Raw genomic sequence first — 19974 nt, 5'->3', positions numbered from 1 at the left:
CAGGGGGTAAATGAGGTAAGGTTTGCCATACTTGTAGTCAATTAGGCAAAATATCTAACGATATTTGAGTAGCTGTTCAGGAAATAGTTTTGGCATTAATGCAGAGGTGAAAAAAGGGATTCCGAAAAGGGAGAGGAATATAGAAAGAAATAAGGATAGTTTTGGGATATTTTGGACATTAATATATAATACAATGCTATGTAATGTATGTAATACAACCCTTTTCCTTACTAAATCAGAAAAATGACTCCTTCACTGAGTTCCAAACTTCTATGTTAAATTATTACCGCAACAAGCATTTATTAGATTTAATTTTACTAATAAATCCTATTTATTAAATTCCTCTCTAATTATTTTTAATCACTGCAACACCTTAACTTCTCCACAAAACAATTAAAACCAAAAAGTTCATTAAGTGCACATTGAAAAAATGCACTCATACCTTCAACAAAACCACCGATATGCATATGTAAAGTAGCAATTTTATCATCAATGCAATAATTTACAAATTATCAACAGTTGCAGCTCCGAGCCCCACCCTTCCTCTCTCCCTCGGCTCATTTGCAGTAATTTTCAATAAATACCAGCCGGGAGCTATCAACTGTCTGCCATCGTTCGATGGTGGGATTTAGGGGAGTTCGATGCAATACACACACTGGCCATAATGCGTGGCAATAATTTTAATTTTAATTGGCTTATTTTATATTTCAATTAAGTGCGAGTTGGCAGCCAATAAGCCCGAAACCAAAAACCAAAACGGCAAACCAAACGAGTTGACAAGGTGTGAAAATATGGAAAATATTTGAAATGAAAATTCCACATCCATGTGTGTGTGTTTGTGGTGGTGTCGATGTTCACACAAGAGCATGTTTGCAGTGCTCATTAGTTCACATGAATACGCATACACATGACCATGTTTTCCCGCGGTTTCACACGGCGTATGAGTAATATGCGTGATTTAATGGCAGGGTTTGGGGGATATTCAATATTTGCCATAAATATTCCCAGAGCAGTCTTTAATTATTAAAAAGTGATAAGTAATAATAATCAAATAAGTATTTAAGTGTAGTTTATGAAACTTGAATAAATATATTAATTAATGAGGCATCAATATATGAAATATTATCATTTAAACAACTTTAAAAATATTTAAAAATAAGAAAACCCCTTTATAAATATCCTCCTTATATAGCCACATTTTTTTCCTGGATTTTGTACCTGTCCATGTCCTTCTTTGTCCTTTGTAAACATGTTGACTAAACAAACGGCTTTTTCCTCCCCCTCTATCGCCACACGCACCCTTTTGAACCAATTGCCCATAAATGTCACGACAAAACAGCAACAATAGCTTAATTTATAATTAAATTAATTGTTGTAATTACTTCATTAGCGCTCACCTTGGTGGCTTCATTAGTGGCCATTCCGTTGCTATTAGGGGGCGGTGTGGTGGGTTTCAGGGACAGGACTATTGCTATGTCCCGTGTAAATGACAGTCGAAAAAAAGGCGACACCACGAATTACACAATTAGGCGACATTAACATTTAATGCGTTATGTTTACCGTTTCATTTAACTGTTTGCCTCGTTCTTCCTTTGCTGCCATTTACCTTGACTACAGTGTCTCCTTCCTTTCATTCCACAAGAAGGTTGAGGTATATCTGCTTATAACCCGCAGGACACGCAGGTCATAAGCTTCGTAATCGATTGTTAGCTAATAGAAAAATAGGAAAAAACTTAGTCGGGGGACACTACGATATTTTTATAACGCTATTTTTCTGGGTTAATGAGTGTCGTAAAGTGTTGTGAGTGATGGGAGGGAAATGGTTTTTCCTAATTATGTGTAATTTACTTTCGTTTTAGGAGTACAAAAGATATAGGTATTAAATAGTGCGATGGGAATTTCAGGATATATTTAGAGTGTTTCTTTTAATAACTGGGATAGATAAAGCGATGTCTGATACTAAAATAATTATTAGTTTACTTATACATCAGTATTAAGGTATTTTGGTTTAATATTTGAATATTGTTAAATAAAGTTAGCAATATATGTATGTCTCTCTATCTCTATTGATATCTTTTTCTCTCTCGCTCTCACTGCCTCTTTTCTATTTACTTTATTGCGTCAAATAAGAATGTTAAATAAATATCGTTACATAAACTTAATTAATGATCGAATTGCAATTTCAAATGTTAAACAAGCTACGGCTGAGGTGTCCCTGAATCTCCATCTCTTGAACGCCCTTTTCTCTCTGCTTCTCTCTCCCTCTTTCTCCACCTGAAGGGATGCCTCTTACTCACCATCTCTATCTCTACCTAGCTCTAGAAACATTTCCTTTGCTCTCTCGCTCTCACTGTCTCTGTGCTCTTCACTCGCAGACTATAAATACAGGGACTGATGTCGGGCTGATCTCAGTCTGTCCGTGGGGAGGCCGCTGTTTACATCTATGGTGATAAGTGATATTGGTAGTGATAGTGACTACCCTTAGCCCACAAAAATATCACCTGATGCATCTGGATAATCAGAAAGAACCTCACTTTGATGATACCATGAATAGCCTTATTGAAGAATTAAGCAATGACGTGTCTTTGGTCTTACACATGACAATTATATTATGTATTTATGTATACATAAATGCTATAGGAGAGATCAGACCTGAAATCAGGAGTGCATTTATTTTTCAATTATTTCCCTTATTGCCTTGAATGACATTACTTAATTTTACCCTAAAGTGATACAGCATTTTTTATAAGGGATAACTACAAAAGTACACTCAAAGTTAAAAGCCTAACTTAATTATTAATTATTCACGAATATTGATTACCTAACCTTACAATAGGTTCAAAATTGACCCTGACTTTGACTCCAACTTTTGATACATTATTATACCCTTGCATGGTATAAGCTTAACAAATAATGAAGGAATCAGACCCTATAAATCATATATACATCTTCAGCACAAAAAGTCGAGTCGTTCTAGCTTTAACCAGTACAAATAAATTTTTTTTTTAATTTCAAAATTTCGCTAAAATTGTCAACAAAAATTTTAAATTAAAATTTGTAATTTTTAAAACTAAACAGGACATCTATCCGAAGTGAAATTTGTGCATTTTTGGCTTTGGTTTCCTAAGATCATATGGGTACTGCATAGGTTTCTTCGGTTTCTCAAAATTAATTTACTTTCTTAGTTTATTTATCTTTAAGTAGATCTTTGTGTGTTTTAATAAGTTCTAATTTTCTTTCATGACTTAAAATACATTTGAACTATATTATTTATTGGGGTAAATATATCTATTAATTTAATACAATTTACTTATTAGAATGTTAATTTTGTTTATTTTTATAATTTGGCAATATAAAACATTGTTTCATTTGAAGTGCATTTTAATTACCAAAGCAGTGATGAAATTAAAAATTAAACAAAAAAACATTGGAACTTCTTAAATAAATATTTATTTCATAAATTCAAAAAAAGGTATTTGTTCCTGATTTTGGAAACTTTTTAAGCTCTGAAAATCTCATCAACAATTATTAATTGATGATTAAACTAATTTCAAAGACTATAGATATATTATAAAGTCGTTGATTAATATTTATTATTATTTTATTGAAGTATTATTTTGTTTAATAATTTTTTTAGTCCATGGAAATTCCCATAAACCTTAAAAAAAACTACTCATATGCACAAAAGTAAGATTTTCTTTGACTAATCCTTAAATATTTTTCTATTTCAACAAACTTTCTAAAACCGTAAAATCTCGTTAAAAAGAATTTTTATCGTTGAATTAAACTAAATGCTTTTCTTCTGTAACACAGATTGACTAATCGAATTGGTTGAATCGCTGCCACTTTTCCTCCATTTTCCCCACCTCCCGCATTCATTCATCAAACATTTACAAACATGGACCATTCAATTAAAATTTGTTGACCATATTAACTAAAACGTCAATCGTCAGTACGAAAAAAACCCGTTTTTCTCGTAGCACTAAGGGGGAGTGGGAGGGGTACACTTTTTCCTCGCTCAGTTTTCGCTGCTGCTACCTTATCTCTTGGGAAAAACTGAACGAAGCCAAAAGAGAGAGAGAGAGAGCGCCCGGCTTTTAAGAGAGCTTAGCACGTGGTTTCCGCTGGAAAATAAATAAAAACTGTGCCGCGCCAAAGAGAGCTAAGTTAGGAGAGAGAGAGACAGAGGAGGGGAAAAGCGGGCATCGTGAGAGAGAGCAAACGCGAGAGAATTTTTCTATTTTCCCCAAGTGTGTGTGTGTTTTCTTTCTGTTGCTTTTGCCGTACGATTCGTAAACAAATTCTGCGATTGGCTGATGGAAAATGCTGGGGGAAATCCCTCTTGCTCTCACTTGCATATGTATTGGTATATGTAGAGGTATAACTGTAGTTGTGTGTCTGTGTGTGTAGTTTTTTGCGCCACGTTTTCCTCTTATTAACGCGTTTTTGTGATTGGGTTTGGGTGCTGCAGTGCCGCTTTTTCCCTCAGTATGTGTGTGTGTGTGTGTGTTTGCTTGTGGAAAATTGCCTATGCGCCAGCCCCAAACTATGCGAAATGAGTGTAATGAGAAGAATGAGAGGGAAAGAGAGTGAGAGAGAGAGAGAGAACGAGAGCAAGCCTCGGTCTCCTCTATGCATCCATCCCACTTGCACATTACACATACGCCGCGTTATCTATGTATGAAATATCTTTTTCCTTTTTTTTGCCTTAGTTTTTCCCCATTTTGTTGGCTTTTCTAACTGCGTTGCCGTTGGCCAAAGTTGAGGCTGGAAAATGCAAAAAACTAAACAATAACCAAAAAATCAAGTGAAGAGAGACAAATGCCTGCCGCTGCTCTGTTAATGTTTTTTGCGTGTTTATGTTAATCGGCGACGCTGGCAGCTTAGAAAAAAAGCAACCCAACCCCCCTCATAGGCCACCCATCTAGTCCTATATACCTTAGTCTCTCTCTATATAAACATATATACTAGATCTGTAGGTGCGTTGTTTACTTTTCCTTTTTCTTTTGCATTTACTGGGCACAGCATTTTTTTTAGTGCCTTGCGCTTTTCCTCCATTTCCTACAGCGACGCCGACTGCAGGACACAAAAAACAAAAAATGTGTGTGTGTGTAGTTGCCAGGGCCGCTTTTTTAATTGCAATTTTTCATTAATTAAAATTTGCTTAGTTTGCATTTGAAAAGAGTTGTCGGGGGTAGGGGAGCTGGAAAAACGGAAATTTGTATGGATTTATTGTGATTGAAGGTGCAGCAAATTGAATGTGTTTCCCAGTTTTCCCTCCATGTGTGGGTCTATGTTTTTCAGTGAAATCAACGGGGACGGGGGGAACAGAGCTAGAGAGATATAGCCTTTGATGGATGCACCGATTCTGTCGGATTATAGACCAGGAAACAGCAATTACTGTTCAACGATTGCAAGGCTTAAACTAGTCAAAAACTCGATGGCATTTTGGGTAATCAATTGCAGGCGGGAATATGTTGGAAATCAAAACAAATTTATAAAAAGAACAACATTTATTAACAAAAAATTTACGAAAATATTTAGTGAACCAAAATCCCTATCTTTAAATAATTTATATATTTGTGGGTTTAATTTCTTTGATAAAGAAGATATTGAATGGGGTTTTATAATTCTTTCTTTAAATAAACATATATATATTAATCTATGAATGTGTACAAAAAACTAAAATTATTTTGCTTTATTTTAGTAAATATATGTAGATATAGATGATCAGCGTCAAGACGAGCCGATCTGGTCATCCCCGGTAGGAAAATAAATTTTCTATTTTTTTCTTTCAATATTTTATGAGAAGTTAAATCGTAAAAATTAAGAAATTTTCCAAAAAATTATACAAGGAATGGTATTTTTATGAGTGCTTTTCGAATTCAAATCAATAAGGGTTATTTTATGTGTTCTTTGCAATAACTGGTAATATAAATTTTAAAAAGAAGAGACTGCAAGTGTATATAAACTTTGGCTCCCAGAAGTTAGTTTCCTCTCTTGTTTGAATTTATATTAATACAATTATTGAGCTATTTAGTAAATTGTCTTTATAAGTCAAGTAAAAGTAGCTAAAATAGTTTTAAAACAACATACAAATATTAAAATAATTATTTGCGTGACTATATTTGTGCCTGTATGATACTATATTTACCATTCCATAAACTATGATTTTTTTAAAGCATTCTGAAATTTAAAATCATTAAATTATCTTTGATATAGTTTAAGACAATTGTATAACTTTACAATGAAATAATAGTAATTCCGAGTGGATGAACTTACGAACTGGACCTCTCTATCCATCTCCTCTCCAGTTTCCCTTATACCATTTTCCCTGGTTCAGGTTTTCTATCCTTTAACCCTTTTTCCATTCAATCTGTCCACTAATTTGCTTGTATGTGTGTGTTAGGTTTTTTTTGTGCCTCCTTTTTTAGGCCTAGTTCCTGTTACCGGCCAACGGCAATTAATGATATGGCCACAGAGTCACAGCCACATCAAATGACATGTCCTGGGAAAATGCACTTCAACTAGCGGAAAGAGAGACATAGACACATACTATATACATATACACACATATACATATAGGGAGCTGCAAGGGGCTAGTACCAAAACCCCCCTCCTCCAATGGATCCGCACTCGTCAGCCAACCAATGCAGGAAAACGCATTTTCCCCAACGAAAAGTCAAAAAGTGCGTAGCGCAAAACCCACCCACCAATACACAGACAGCGAGCCGTGGAAGAGGGAATGCGATTGGTGGAAAGCCAAAAGGACCTGCAAAAAAGGCTCTAACACATAAACTGGCTAAGGGCGGAAGTAGGGGCTGGTGACCACAACAATACAAAAGTCAAATTAGTGGAAAATGCAAATGCATGGCAAAAAAAGAAACATATACACAGAACAGGGAAAACCAAAAAAAAGTACGATTAAAAACGTGCGCAAAAAATGTGTGACACTAGAAAATATAGACATTGGATCGGTATGTATATGGGCGGTGGAAATTAGTGCATGTGTGTGTATATATAGTGTTGCAGCGGGAAAAAAGGAGCATTTTCCTTGCCATATTATAATTACACAGCTCGGGGCATCCAGTGACAAAACTGCTGCATGCTTTTAGGCGCTGTTTTTTATGTGCACTGCGTGAGTATGTGTATATATGAAAGTTGATACAATATTTTAGCATAAAGTCAATTTTTGATAGACAGATTGCTTGATTTTCATCGACATTTAGCCGCACCTTGTCAGCCATTAAGGCGGGGTTTTAGTCTTTTTTTTACCGATTTCCCTAATTGATTTTTTAGTCACTTTTTTTAAGGGGGGCTTCGAGGAGTTGTGGTTCTCTATGCAAATTAAATTTTTTCACTGGCGGCTGTCTATTGTATTTTTAGCCATTTAAGTTTTTTCATAACCGAAAATTGCAGGCAAAAAATTTAAAGGGAAATAAACTCGTTGTAATGTATATATGTATAATGTTTTCGTTTATTTTATAATTATAATTATGGGTTATGTAACAGAATATAGTCAAAAATATAAAGGAAATAACTGTAAATGCTATAAAATTAATACAACAAATAATTAAAACATTAAAAACATATTTTTAAATGAATCATAAAGACTACGATCACTTTACCTTGACAACAAAGGCTTACTTTTCCCGCTTTATAATTCCTTTTAATTCTTTAATTTCGCTTGAAATTATTTTTCCTGCAAAAAAAGTAGGCCGATGTTAATTGATAAGAATTATTCCTGTTCTCTGGCCTTATCTTATCTAATGAATAAAGACAAAAAAATGAGAGCACCGGGAAGAAGTAAATTCACTTTTTAATCTGTTTAAACAGATCTTCGTACGTTGACGCCTACATTATTTATTTCCGCAGTTATTTGTCTTTTAATTAGAACTCATTATTCTACAAAATGTTTATTTACTTTCAACTTATCGTCGTCAGCTGCACAGCTGGTGGATAAACCTCTGCGATGTGGGCGGAAAAAACAGAATATAACTCCACAATAATGGCTCACGGAATGCATTTGGAGTTATCAGTAGAGGGCCAAGCCAGCATTAGCCAAGTTCAAAGTCGATATCGTGTGCATTTGACAAGGTCATCCTCGATTTGTATTTATTTATTTGCACAACTGCAGACTAAGTAGAGAGGGTGAGGGTGAGGTGAAATCATGTACCAACGGGGCGTATACGTAATGGCAAGTTCCAACTGTTTTATCATAAGCTGGAGCGCGGCCTTTTAATTTGTTTTTCTTTTTATTTTTTTTTAATTAGCTTTAGCTTTAGTTGTCTTTGGCTGATATTAGGTGTGGGTGGTATTATCGTGTTAGCCCAGTTGAGTGCTGGCTTCGCAGGCGTTAAGGTCTGGCCGAAAAATTAAAATGTTTAACCGGTGTCTAATCTTAGTGCTCCTGCTGGTGGCACCTGCCACTCTGGCGGCCTACTTCGATGGTTGTGATAACAGCTACACTTTGCAACCGGGAACCACTTACGTGGAGTCACCTTACTATCCGAGGAATTATCCTGGCGGCACCTCCTGCCGTTACAAGTTCACCGCTCCCCAGGACTACTATATTCAAGTGCAATGCACCATCGGCCTGCCTTCGGTATAATTTATATTTCAAATTAATGGAAGTATGTTATAAGGTGTAAGGTTTTATTTCTTTCAGAATAATGGTGCCTGCACTACGGATAATTTCTGGCTGGACTCGGAGGGAGATCTTCTGATGCGTGGCGCTGAGAATTTCTGCGGTTCGGGGTCCTTTTCGCGGGAGTCCTTGTTCCGGGAAGTGGTTTTCGCTTACATCTCTACGGGCCCGCAGGGGGGTAACTTCAGGTGCGTCTTGACCACCACCAAACAGAGCTGCAATTGTGGATGGTCGGCCACTCAGAGGATAGCCAATGGTGAGAATGCTGGACAAAACGAATTTCCCAGCATGGTGGCTCTAAAGGATGTGACCAAGATATACGAGAAGTCCTTTTGTGGGGGAACCATAGGTGAGTTAAGGACCCTTAAGGGGTATTTTTTAATATTTGCTTAATTTAAACTTTACAAATATTTTGATCAATGCTTTATTTTATAGTGGCTCATCGTTATATAGTAACAGCTGCTCATTGCGTTTATCAAATCTCACAACCCACAAATATTGTTGCCATTGTGGGCACAAACAATTTGGACAGTCGTAAGTTTCATTAAGATTTTTATAACTACTTAAACACTTAAAACAGCAGCTCTACATTATCTTATTTTTATATGATTACTAACCCCCTTTGATATATATTTTTCTAGCTTCCAGTTCCAGGTACTACCAGCAGTATAATATCCAACAGGTGATAATCCATGAGCAGTATAATCCGGATGTTAACAACGATATTGCCATTTTGGTAACAGCCTCTGATATAATGTGGTCCCGTGGTGTAGGTCCTGCCTGTCTGCCGCCGGTGGGAACGTGAGTTAATATCCTTAAACTCATAAGAAAATGTATCTATAATATTTTATATAATTCCATTTAGAACGCAAACCTTTTCCTATGACACCGTGGATGTGATTGGCTTTGGTACCACATTCTTCTCAGGACCCTTGTCCAATGGCCTTCAGAAGATCAATCTGATGGTGGTGAACAATCAGGACTGCCAGACCGAATATTATGATGTGAATATATATCCTAGTCAGATGTGCACCTATGATTATTCGGGCCATAGTCGAGACTCCTGTCAGTATGATTCCGGTGGCCCAGTTATCCTGCGCAAGGCCAGGCAGTTCCTGTTGGGAATCGTTAGTTTTGGCAAGAGTTGTGCGGCATCGGCATATCCCATGGGTGTTAATACCAGGGTTACTTCTTATGTTAGTTGGATTCGTCAAAAGATCGGTAACTCCAATTGTGTGGTTAGCTTGTAAATGGAAATAAATTGGATTTGATTTGGATTTGATTGGAATATGTAAAAATCATTGTTTTTATAAGGGAGAACGGGTTTTAAATTGTTCTTAAAAGGGATATGTTTATGCAAGTATGTACCTTACTTAAATAAAAAGAAGAAAACCCACCTCACCTTGACTTTAAAACCTACTTCTATATTCTATATTTAATATTTGTTAAATTCAAATATATAAAGTATATACCAGTTCCATCTTATCTTTTGAGTGAATTCTTATATAAACTGCAGACAAGCTTCACGAATTTTCATATCTAGATATTGCTGCTATCATGAGCGGTCTGATTTTTCTGAACTTTCTTGTGATTTCATCTCTTAGTTTAGTTCTTGGCCAGCAACAGTGTACTAGGCACTATGATTTACAGCCTAATCGAGTGATTGATATAAGTAGTGCTAATTATCCTTTGGCTTTGCCAAGTGGCAGTAACTGTCGGTTTCGGTTGAAGGCACCCAGGAATCATGTAATCCATTTAAATTGTCGCTTTGAAGTGGTAAGTAATGGAAATTAAAATAAATTCTGAAGATTTTTTGAATCTTTTCTTATAATCTAATTTCCCATCTTAGTTCCCTGATACCTGTGGCTCCGAATTCCTGTTCATCTCACGGGATGGCGACCTGCAATTCCGCGATGGCGAACGATACTGCCGAATGGGTCAGATTACCAGGATCTCCAACTATCAGACCATGGCCTTTGCCTATTATTCAAGCAGTTCAAGCACTCAGCAAAGATCCAGGCTCAACTGTCAGGCTGTGGCACGTCCTGCGCCCTGTGACTGTGGTTGGTCCTTGCCGGATCGCATTGCCAATGGTGTGGAGGCTGCCAAACATGAGTTTCCCTCAATGGTGGGTCTGAGGGATTTGACCTCAAATTTACCCATTTTTTGTGGAGGCAGCATTGTGAGTGATCGATTTATAGTAACTGCTGCCCATTGTACCGCCCGGCAACCGGTGGCCAGTCGCCTTTTGGCGCTCGTCGGAGAGCATGATCTAAGCAGGGGTAAGGGTTTAATTTTTAGGGATTTTTTTCATTAAGAAATAAGAGTTTTCTTTCTCTCTTGATAGCCACCGAATCCATTTATACCGCCCAGCATCGCATTCAGAGTATTTTTAATCATCCTGGTTATAGGGAAACTGCAAACGGAGTTAATATCAATGACATAGCCTTGCTGTACACAGTGACTCCCATCGAGTGGTCCCGGGGAGTGGCACCTATTTGTCTGCCAGTGCGACAAGCGTAAGTCTAGGAAATAACTTTAAATATCTTACTTGAGTTTAAAGATTTTCCAAATATTTCTCCTTAGAGATAGCAACTTTAACTATCAAAACGTGGATATTATGGGCTGGGGCACTTTTGGCTTTGCCGCCTCCAAGTCGAATACTCTGCAAAAGGCCACTTTGTTGACCATGGATAATGCCGTCTGCAGGACCCAGTTCAACTCCAGCATCTCTCCCAATCATCTGTGCACCTATGATTCCCGGGGAAGGGGGCAGGACTCATGTCAGTATGATTCCGGTGGTCCGGTGATCTTAAGGCAACGCGAACGTATGTTCCAGTTGGGAGTGATCAGCTTTGGAAGGATCTGCGGTCAACCCTTTGGAATTGGGGTCAACACAAGGATCACATCGCATCTGAACTGGATGTGGCGATATGTGGGCGGAGGAGTATGTGTGAGATAGAGCGGAGTTCTGATTGATGTCTATATAAATACAAAACACTGAGGGGAAAATGTTACCCCAACAAGGTTTGTCTAAAGAACTTTTATTAAATAGGTATAATTGTTATGAAAAATTGAATAAATATATAACTAAACCAGTAAGAACCAAGTTTGCTATATTAATTATAGTTCTTAATATAACTTCATGATATATATATTATATTTTCCTATTGTAAACATCTCTATAAGATGCTTGTAAACCAAATTTATTTAATCCAACTTTATATCTAAGCCAATTATTGCTATTTTTAGTATAGTCTAAACGAATTACAATACCTTTTCCTGATTTCAACATATATTTCTTTGCCTGCATCCTTAGGTATGTCTATAACATAACTATCCTTAGACCAAGCTCCTTGCACTTGCCGCTGGCATTTGTCATCGTTGTCTTGAGTTTGGCAAAGTGTTGACAAAGGCCTTAATTTGCATTTAAATTAAAAAGCAGTGACATGCTTCTGCCTACATTTAAACAACGCAGCAACAACTCAGCTTTACCCTCCGCACTAACCCAATCATACCCCGCTGGCCATCAACGACCGCCAGGCATAGTTCTTTGTACGCAATAAAGTTTTCTCAAGTACTCTATATGGAAATGGGTTATATAATTATATAGAGATACTGGGAAATGTAAAAAAATATGTAAAATTAATACAATTTTTTTTTAAGTTTAAACAGAAAATGTTGAAATAAGTTTAAATAATTTATGTATAAGATATGTATATGAGAGAGAAGAAATACGAAACAGTCTCAAAGTGCCGCCAATAAATAATCTTATTCGGAAATGAGTGAAAATAATATCATTTTCTAGCTTCCTTGCTAATACATTGTAGGCAAAGCCTGAAGAAACCTTTAGAAAAGAGTCATATATAAATATATATGCCGAAAATGACTAAAAACTATTTCCGAAAAGCAGACAGTTGCATGAAAACCCTTTTAAGTGATCTTTTAATAAATATTATTTACTTACTTTTAAGTTAAATACTATAATTCAAATTCAAACACCTCTGCTTAAAATAACAATAATACAATAAAGGGTTAAAGATATTTTCTTTTTACCAAATTCCATATGAAACGGCATTCAAAATGCGGCTTTAATTCAACATAAAATTCCCTTTCTTAGTTCAGCATTTATTGTAAAATTGTTGTAATTGTGCACTAACTCAATTTCATGTCTCGCAGTTGTTGTTCTTTGCATTTTGGAAATTGCGTTAAACTGGGCTCAGGAAGGACCTCCTTCCCCTGCCCCCCCAACAAGTTGATGTAAAATTAATAAATGTTCATGTGACGATGGCAAATTGTGTTTTTGCTTTATGATTTTTCAAGCTGGTGGCTTTGTTGTTTAATTTGCCCGAAAGTCTCTGGTCTCAATCAAATTGAATTCCTTGTGGCTGTAAATAAATTATGTTATTTGTTAAGGTGTGTGTATTTTTTTGTTGCACTGCTATCTAAGAAATAAAAATTTAATTTCAGAATTAAGCAAACCGGGCCTTAACTGTCATTTGCCTTGTGATGACTTGAACGAACCACTTCGAGCTTTGCCACTTTCAAAATTGTTGTATTGTAAACCAGATCTCCCCGAGCGCGAAGTATTTGGAAACATTTTAAATTCTAGTTTTTTGTGGATCCACTTTGCGTTTTGCAATTATTTTGGCCAAAATTTAAATCTGATAAATTTGTAATCGCGTAAATAAAACATATTTTCGGCGATCAAAAGTAACACGAAATCAAGATGCCAATGCTACTGAGAAATCTGCCAATGATGCGGCAAATGCGTATGCTGGCCACCAAGTCACGCCTGGAAAAGAATAATGTCATACCGAAGGCGAAATCCTGGAAACAGGATTGGCCAGTCCGTGAGGAGAATTTCGCTGCTGTCCAGATTCACCAACAAAAGCAACCCGTTCGCTCAATGAGCCACCGACCTATCTCGATGGTGGATATGGGTGCATTCCGTCCCGTGACCCTGCCAGACCAGGCCTATGCTCCAGGTCTGACCAATCGCAATAACATGGCAGCCGCCCAGAATGCCTCCAAGGGAAGAACCATCAGGGCACAAGAGCAGATGGAACGCCGAATGGATTACCAAGGTCGCAGGCAGGACACGATAAATGCGGATGAGGCGGAATTTGATCCTCAGCAGCAAGATTACGGAATGGAGCGCAGGCCAGATATGAGACTGGGAGAGGATCAGGACTTTGACTCTGATCTGGAGGTGCGCTCTGTGAGGGAGGCAGTATTTGGAACCCAGGACGATAGCGATGAGGATGAGAAGCTGCGTGCCCAGGCCGATGCGGAGCTACTGCGTCGTGTTACGGCCCAGAAAGTTGATGAGCCGCCAACGCAAACCATTTCCCGGAAGGTCATTCAGCCGTACATGTCGTACCGGAACCATCGCACCCGCTGGGCTGAGTTTCGTCACAGCATGATCTACGGTCGCAGCTCCTTCTAGTTAAGGTTGAATCAAAAAATTCCAAAATTCCAATTCCAAAACTATTGCCATGGGACATCTGGAAGACAGAAGAGAAAAACCAAGCAAACAAAAATATTTCAAATTACTTCTCATTTTAATTTAGTGTATTTACTAATTTGCTAAATCCATCCTATATAAAAATTTAAAAAATATATATACAAATCAAATATATACAAATCAAAACCAAATGGAAATTTCCTTGTTTTCTTGTAACCGAAGCGAAATAACACTTTTTATCATATCTCTAATCGAGTAAAATATATGTAATATAATGTAATATTACTTATAATTGTTATAAAGCTATGATATGCTGATTTATGCGACATTTATTCAATAGAAAAGGTATTAAATTTACTGAAAATATTTATATATTATTAAAATATTAATACATAGGATGCTAAACTCAATATATTAATCGCTATATTGTAGCACTGCAAAATATGTGCGATAAACCAATATTAATATTCTCCTTAATATATCAAACCAATATAAACGAAAAAAGAGGAAAATATGTATTACAAATTTTTAGAGGGGTATTTTTTTAATAACATCTTTATTTTTTATACCTGTCTTACCACATTTTTTAGTACTTAAAATTTTATTTAATCAAAGATTGAGATATTATTGATATAAGTCTTTATTTATATATCACACTCTGCATTTTTCTTTCGTTGAATGTTTTTGCATCTATCATATTAATGATTATATGATATATCCATTTATTTAATATAAATGTTTAATATTTCCATAAAAAAAAATATATAAATTGTAATTATACAGACATTTTCTTTATTTAAAAACAAAAAAATTACTGAAACACAGTCACCTTTTTCATCATTATCAAAAACCATACCATTTTTTTTAGAACTTACAAAAATACTAAAATTCTCCATATTATATTACTTTTTTAACATCCAACCATGAACCGCATGCTGAACGGCCTTTTGGGCAAAGGACTAAGTTTGACCCGCGGAATCGCTTCTCGAGCAAAGGTCAGCCAGCAGGGCTTTGTCCATCCGGAAAAGCGTCGCACCTTTCCCATCGTCTACTTCAACTGGAAAGAGGTGCCCCAGACATTAGCCCAGAAGGTGAGGCAGGATACAGAGATCAGTCCCCAAATTGTGGCAACCTCCGGTGGCAGGGCACGCAGGCGAAAATGTGGCTTGCGGCATTTTTTCCAGGATAAGAGCAGTATCCTTTTCAGCGATGTGCATCGATGGTCGGAGTTTCGTCGAAAATTAATCTATGGCGTTTACTAGCAACTTTCAAGGAAAGTTTTTAAATTCATTCAGCATTAGAAGTGTCCTGCAGTGTAAACTATCCTTTGGTTAGGATTGGATTTCTCTTATCAAAGTATTTTATGCGGAAGTTCAATCCTAGCTAAAGGACATTTTACCCTGCAAAACATTTTGATAGAACTAAGTCTGCGAAATAAAATCATAAATCATGTAGTTCTTTAATACATTTCCTGTTTTATTTCAAACCAACCTTAGTTAGAAGCCACCTTCCTTCATCCCTCATCCTTTGCTTCCTTTTCCCATCTCAAAGCCCAGTTTATTATTATAAGCCAAGTATTCTTAACCCTTTTTGCTACTTAACACGCAAGTTTGCTCTCCAGAAACTAGCGACGACATACTTTAGCATATCCTTTCGCATATCCTTCTGATCTGACTCGGGACAGGATGAAAAAGTGGCAAAAGCAAAAGAATGGAGAGAGCAACCCAAGTGCACTCAAGTAATATGCTTCATAATTTTTATTGTCAAGCCCTTTTCTTTTGGCTCGGGTGGCACTGGCGTGCACTCGACAACAAAAGCTCAAAAGCGCTTGGAAAATGCAAAAATACAAAACAACAACAAAAAAATATATAAAACAAAAAAAAATACATAAAAAGCAAAGGCGGAAAATGAAGTGGACGGGACGACGGCATGGAGAGTGCAACAAAGCAGAGCGGGCAGCATAAATTTTATAATATAGAAAAAATCAATGGACAATGGGTGCAGGGGGGAAAAAAATTCAGAGCAGCAAGGATTACAAGCCAGGACTAGACTGCCGAGAGGGTCCTGCCACTTCTCATGCAAAGCACTGTCCTACTAGTGTGCACGGAGAGATAAAGGAACTCATTTTGGTCTTAGAAAAAAGTGAACAAAATAACGTTTTACTTTCTGATCAAATTTAAGAAGCTTACATGAAATATATTTTTAAATTCTTTATAAAGTTTATTTACAGGGAAAACTATTACAGGTATTTGTACTTTTTTTATTTTTTTCTATTTAATTATTAAGATAATTTAGTTAATTTTTATACCCTTGTAGTATATTAAACCCTATTAATCAGCAACAAAAGCCGAGTCGATCTAAACATCTCCGGCAGAAAAAAAAAGGAGGTATCAATTTTTTCTACATTTTATAAGGGGCTACATCGTTAAAATTTTCGAAAATTGTTAAAATTAATTAATTTAATTTAATGTGTGTACTTTTTATATTGAGTAAACAGATTTATTAACCTAAAAAAACTAAAATAGCAGAGCCTTTCGAATTAAAAGTAGTGCATTTTTGACTTACTTATGGATTTCTTAAATGTACAAAATTGACTTTCATGTTTGCTTCAGTATTATTTCTATACTGAAATATCTTTAATGTTTTCAATATTCTTTTTATAATAATAACAGACGTATTTTTCGCTCTCTGTACCCCTTCTTTGAACCCAGTTCCAAGCTTCAAAGTTGCACAATTAACTTGCCCCGCCAAATGCTGTGATTTCGCCACTCTCCTTCACTTTCCAGTCTCTTATTGTTGCCAGTTAATTTTGATGTATTTTTTATTGCCTTGTTGCATATTTGCATTTTATTTATTTTTTTGCTTTTCCATCCACTGCACTTGGCGGCGTAATTAGGCGCAGGACTCGAATCCTTCAGGCTTTGATGTGCGCCGCTGCGCTAAGCGAATTGGGCTAAGTAAGGACAAGTGCCAAAAAGGCATTTTAATTGTTTAATTATGTTTTGTGTTTTTGTGCTTTAGTCTCAAGAGCGGGCCACAATGACAATTTATGGAGGGTGGAGGGGTTTGAAAATATTTAAAATATATTTAAAGGAGTTGAAATATACACAAGGTATTATTTATTTATTCTTATATTTATTTAAATAAATCTTCTGTCCAAGTAGGTCAAGAGTTTTGCATGGAAAAAATCTCTAGAACTGTCAGTAGAGTGTCGTTTATTCATTAATATATTTCGTTTCGGCCTTACATTAAAGCCAGAAAACATACATACCAAATTCGGAAGAAACTGGTCCAGCAAAAGTGTTACCAAAGTCTAGGAATACCTATTGATCCTTTTTGATACTATCGGGCACCGTAATGCTACTCACCAGACAGATCTTGTCGCAGTCCCTCCAGTTGGGGATCCTTGCCCAGCGATCCTTTCAACTGGTTGGCAAATGTGCCTACTCAGGGAGTCACAGACAAGGCCAAAGTGGAGAGAAGGTGTTCCGGAAGGCGAGAGAGTCCTGGGAACGCAATTCAAAGGACCGTCAAGTACCGAATTGTTATGTGCAAAGATACAGAAAGATGCCAGTTCAAACCATCCGTGTCCATAATTCCTATAAACGCTGGGCTGACTTTTGCATGCGAATGGTATACAAAACGAACAATTTTTAGGATGGATTCCTAATTAATACGGGTGTGTGATGTGTGCACTTAAATCTGAATCTGAGGAGACAAGTCTTGCTAGAACAGAAATGTAATAAATTGGATATATATATTATTTTGATATTAAAGATGGTTTTACCCTGAGTATTTGCTATGTTTTCTACCTTTTCTACAAAAGAAAAGATCTTGTGATGTTGTTATAAAATGTATATCAGTTTGAGATGCATCAGGAAAATTTAATCATGAGGATTTATTTGTAACTCTGTAATATCTTGAATCTGCTTGTAATATCTTGTATCTTTTACATTTATTTTATCTTTGTAAGCCCATCAGGTGAAAGGTAGGATTTTTGAGAGGATTTAAAAAGGATTTGAAATATATTTGGGTAGTGTTTTGACAGGGATTTGAATCCATTAAATCCTTGTAATATTTGGTATCATTTTTAGTATGGATTTCTAAGACCATAATTTAAGAGAAACACATTAAGAACTACAAATTAAATTTGACCGATCAGGAAGAATCAAACATTTGGAAAAGTTTCTAAGCCACAGTAAGAAAATACAATATTATTCCTACATTTTTGTTGTAAATAAATAAATATAATTTCAGGAGTCGGAAACTGCAAACGGAACCGGAAGTTCTTCTTCCTTTGTCACCTCGTCTTCATTGCTATCGACTTTGACATAACGTTCGTCCGTCAATGGAATGATATCGATGAAGATATTACGATGTGGCTGGAAACTGAGCTCATCCGTAACTCGCATTATATTCTGCCCATAATCGTTGTTCATATGCCGCAAATTTAGAAAACTCTTGACCAACAGCAACGGTGGTCTCTTCTGATCAGTTACAATGGAACTTCGAGTCGGAATCTCCACGGGCACTGGCCTCCAATGGTAGTGCAATTTCTGATCAGAAGACATCCAACGCTGCTGCAATTGTGGCGACATGAGCAAGGACCGAAGTAGGAACATTTTGCGAAAGATGGTTCAGTAAATGGTGTTTTGGAAATACACTTAAATTTAGATCAAACGAAATTTAACAGACATTAGTTCAGATGTATTAATTTCAGCAAAGTCCAAGTGTTGATACTAAAAACAAGGCCCTCGAGATACATATATGTATACATATATGTATTTCAGAACATACTTTAACAAGAAAAGTTATATGTATACCCTTTTCAATAAATTCTTATAAAATGCAGTTCAAAACCTTTCAACACAGGCACCAAAGAATAATAACAAAAACAAGCTATTTCCTAAAATCCTGATTCAAAATCATACTTTTGCAAAACATTCTTTATTTTCCACTAAACTTAAATGTCATTCATAAACTGCATTCAATTGTATCATCCGGAATTGTTTCATCTGTGCTTTAAGGTACTTTATAATTTAATTTAATTTTTGTCCAAAATTCCAGATTTGTTCTTTGACTCTAAATATTTCCATTTTGATATTAAATCTTCCCTCTGATCGGGCGGCTTAGCTCGCATTAAATCTGATTCCAGACGTTGGATAGCCCAGAAACTCTTAACAAGGATACGCGGTGGCTTTGATATTTTCTCCGGTACATTCATCCTTCGCTCGGGCACCACAGGTAATGGTCTTCGGGAACGCCTTTGATAGAGACCCCGAGTTGGGGACAAAAAGGCAGGTGTCATATATTGACACAGAAGCATCGCTGTGAGTGCAATCAAAATGTTTAAGTAAAATCTTTTGAAGGATTTCAAGTTTATATTTTTTGTTTTGTTTATCAATTTGAATTTCAAATATATAACAATGCGGTTTCGATTAAAAGCAATGAGCCTGCCTTTCTAAATTTATTTTTCACATGAATTTATGTGTCTTTATAAATTTCATCATATTTTTAAATGGAAATTTTATAATTCTTAGGATCAATATTATTACTTTAGTTATTATTTAATAACAAATAAATTAAAAAATTGAAGTTTTATAATATTTAGGATGATATATCAAGCTGAATATGATTATATTACTTATGTATATTATTAGTTAAATAATAATGAATATGATTAAATTACTTATGTATATTATTAGTTCAATATAAGAACAGTATGTCTTTATGTCTCCCAAACTGCATTGCCAGCTTCCAACTAAAATTTAAATACCCCTCCAAAATGTATAAAAAGAACAGGATTACTAATTTCTGACCACAAAACGAATTTACTTTTTGGATTTAGCCAAATATTTAC

General features: G+C 36.0%; 5 protein-coding genes across 5 annotated transcripts; 4 read left to right on the top strand and 1 right to left on the bottom strand.

Moving 5' to 3' along the window:
* Window positions 1-6840: 6840 nt before the first annotated feature.
* On the top strand, window positions 6841-9945 carry LOC110177613 (venom serine protease). Its single transcript, XM_020944417.2, has 5 exons — window positions 6841-8605; window positions 8669-8996; window positions 9083-9181; window positions 9289-9448; window positions 9513-9945. The coding sequence occupies exons 1-5, from the start codon at window positions 8381-8383 to the stop codon at window positions 9895-9897; spliced, it is 1197 nt and encodes a 398-aa protein (XP_020800076.1). The 5' UTR covers window positions 6841-8380; the 3' UTR covers window positions 9898-9945.
* Window positions 9946-10293: 348 nt separating this feature from the next.
* Window positions 10294-11752, top strand: LOC110180630 (venom serine protease). The gene is made up of 4 exons (XM_020948322.2): window positions 10294-10423; window positions 10497-10929; window positions 10995-11166; window positions 11234-11752. The coding sequence occupies exons 2-4, from the start codon at window positions 10581-10583 to the stop codon at window positions 11607-11609; spliced, it is 897 nt and encodes a 298-aa protein (XP_020803981.2). The 5' UTR covers window positions 10294-10423; window positions 10497-10580; the 3' UTR covers window positions 11610-11752.
* Window positions 11753-13135: 1383 nt separating this feature from the next.
* LOC110177974 (uncharacterized) lies at window positions 13136-14305 on the top strand. The gene has a single exon (XM_020944970.2). It carries the CDS (start codon window positions 13377-13379, stop codon window positions 14094-14096), a length of 720 nt encoding a protein of 239 aa, XP_020800629.2. The 5' UTR covers window positions 13136-13376; the 3' UTR covers window positions 14097-14305.
* A 614-nt stretch (window positions 14306-14919) lies between these two features.
* LOC110180207 (uncharacterized) lies at window positions 14920-15577 on the top strand. The gene has a single exon (XM_020947867.2). The coding sequence runs from the start codon at window positions 15038-15040 to the stop codon at window positions 15374-15376; it is 339 nt and encodes a 112-aa protein (XP_020803526.2). The 5' UTR covers window positions 14920-15037; the 3' UTR covers window positions 15377-15577.
* A 2722-nt stretch (window positions 15578-18299) lies between these two features.
* On the bottom strand, window positions 18300-19592 carry LOC110180157 (uncharacterized). The gene has a single exon (XM_020947816.2). The coding sequence runs from the start codon at window positions 18734-18736 to the stop codon at window positions 18368-18370; it is 369 nt and encodes a 122-aa protein (XP_020803475.1). The 5' UTR covers window positions 18737-19592; the 3' UTR covers window positions 18300-18367.
* Window positions 19593-19974: the final 382 nt, after the last annotated feature.

Source organism: Drosophila serrata, unplaced genomic scaffold, assembly GCF_035046125.1.
Source record: "Drosophila serrata isolate PLE 108 unplaced genomic scaffold, ASM3504612v1 contig_240, whole genome shotgun sequence".
NCBI classification, from domain to species: Eukaryota; Metazoa; Arthropoda; class Insecta; order Diptera; family Drosophilidae; genus Drosophila; species Drosophila serrata.
Note: the sequence above shows the minus strand (reverse complement) of the source record. Positions and strands in the feature narration are given on the sequence as shown.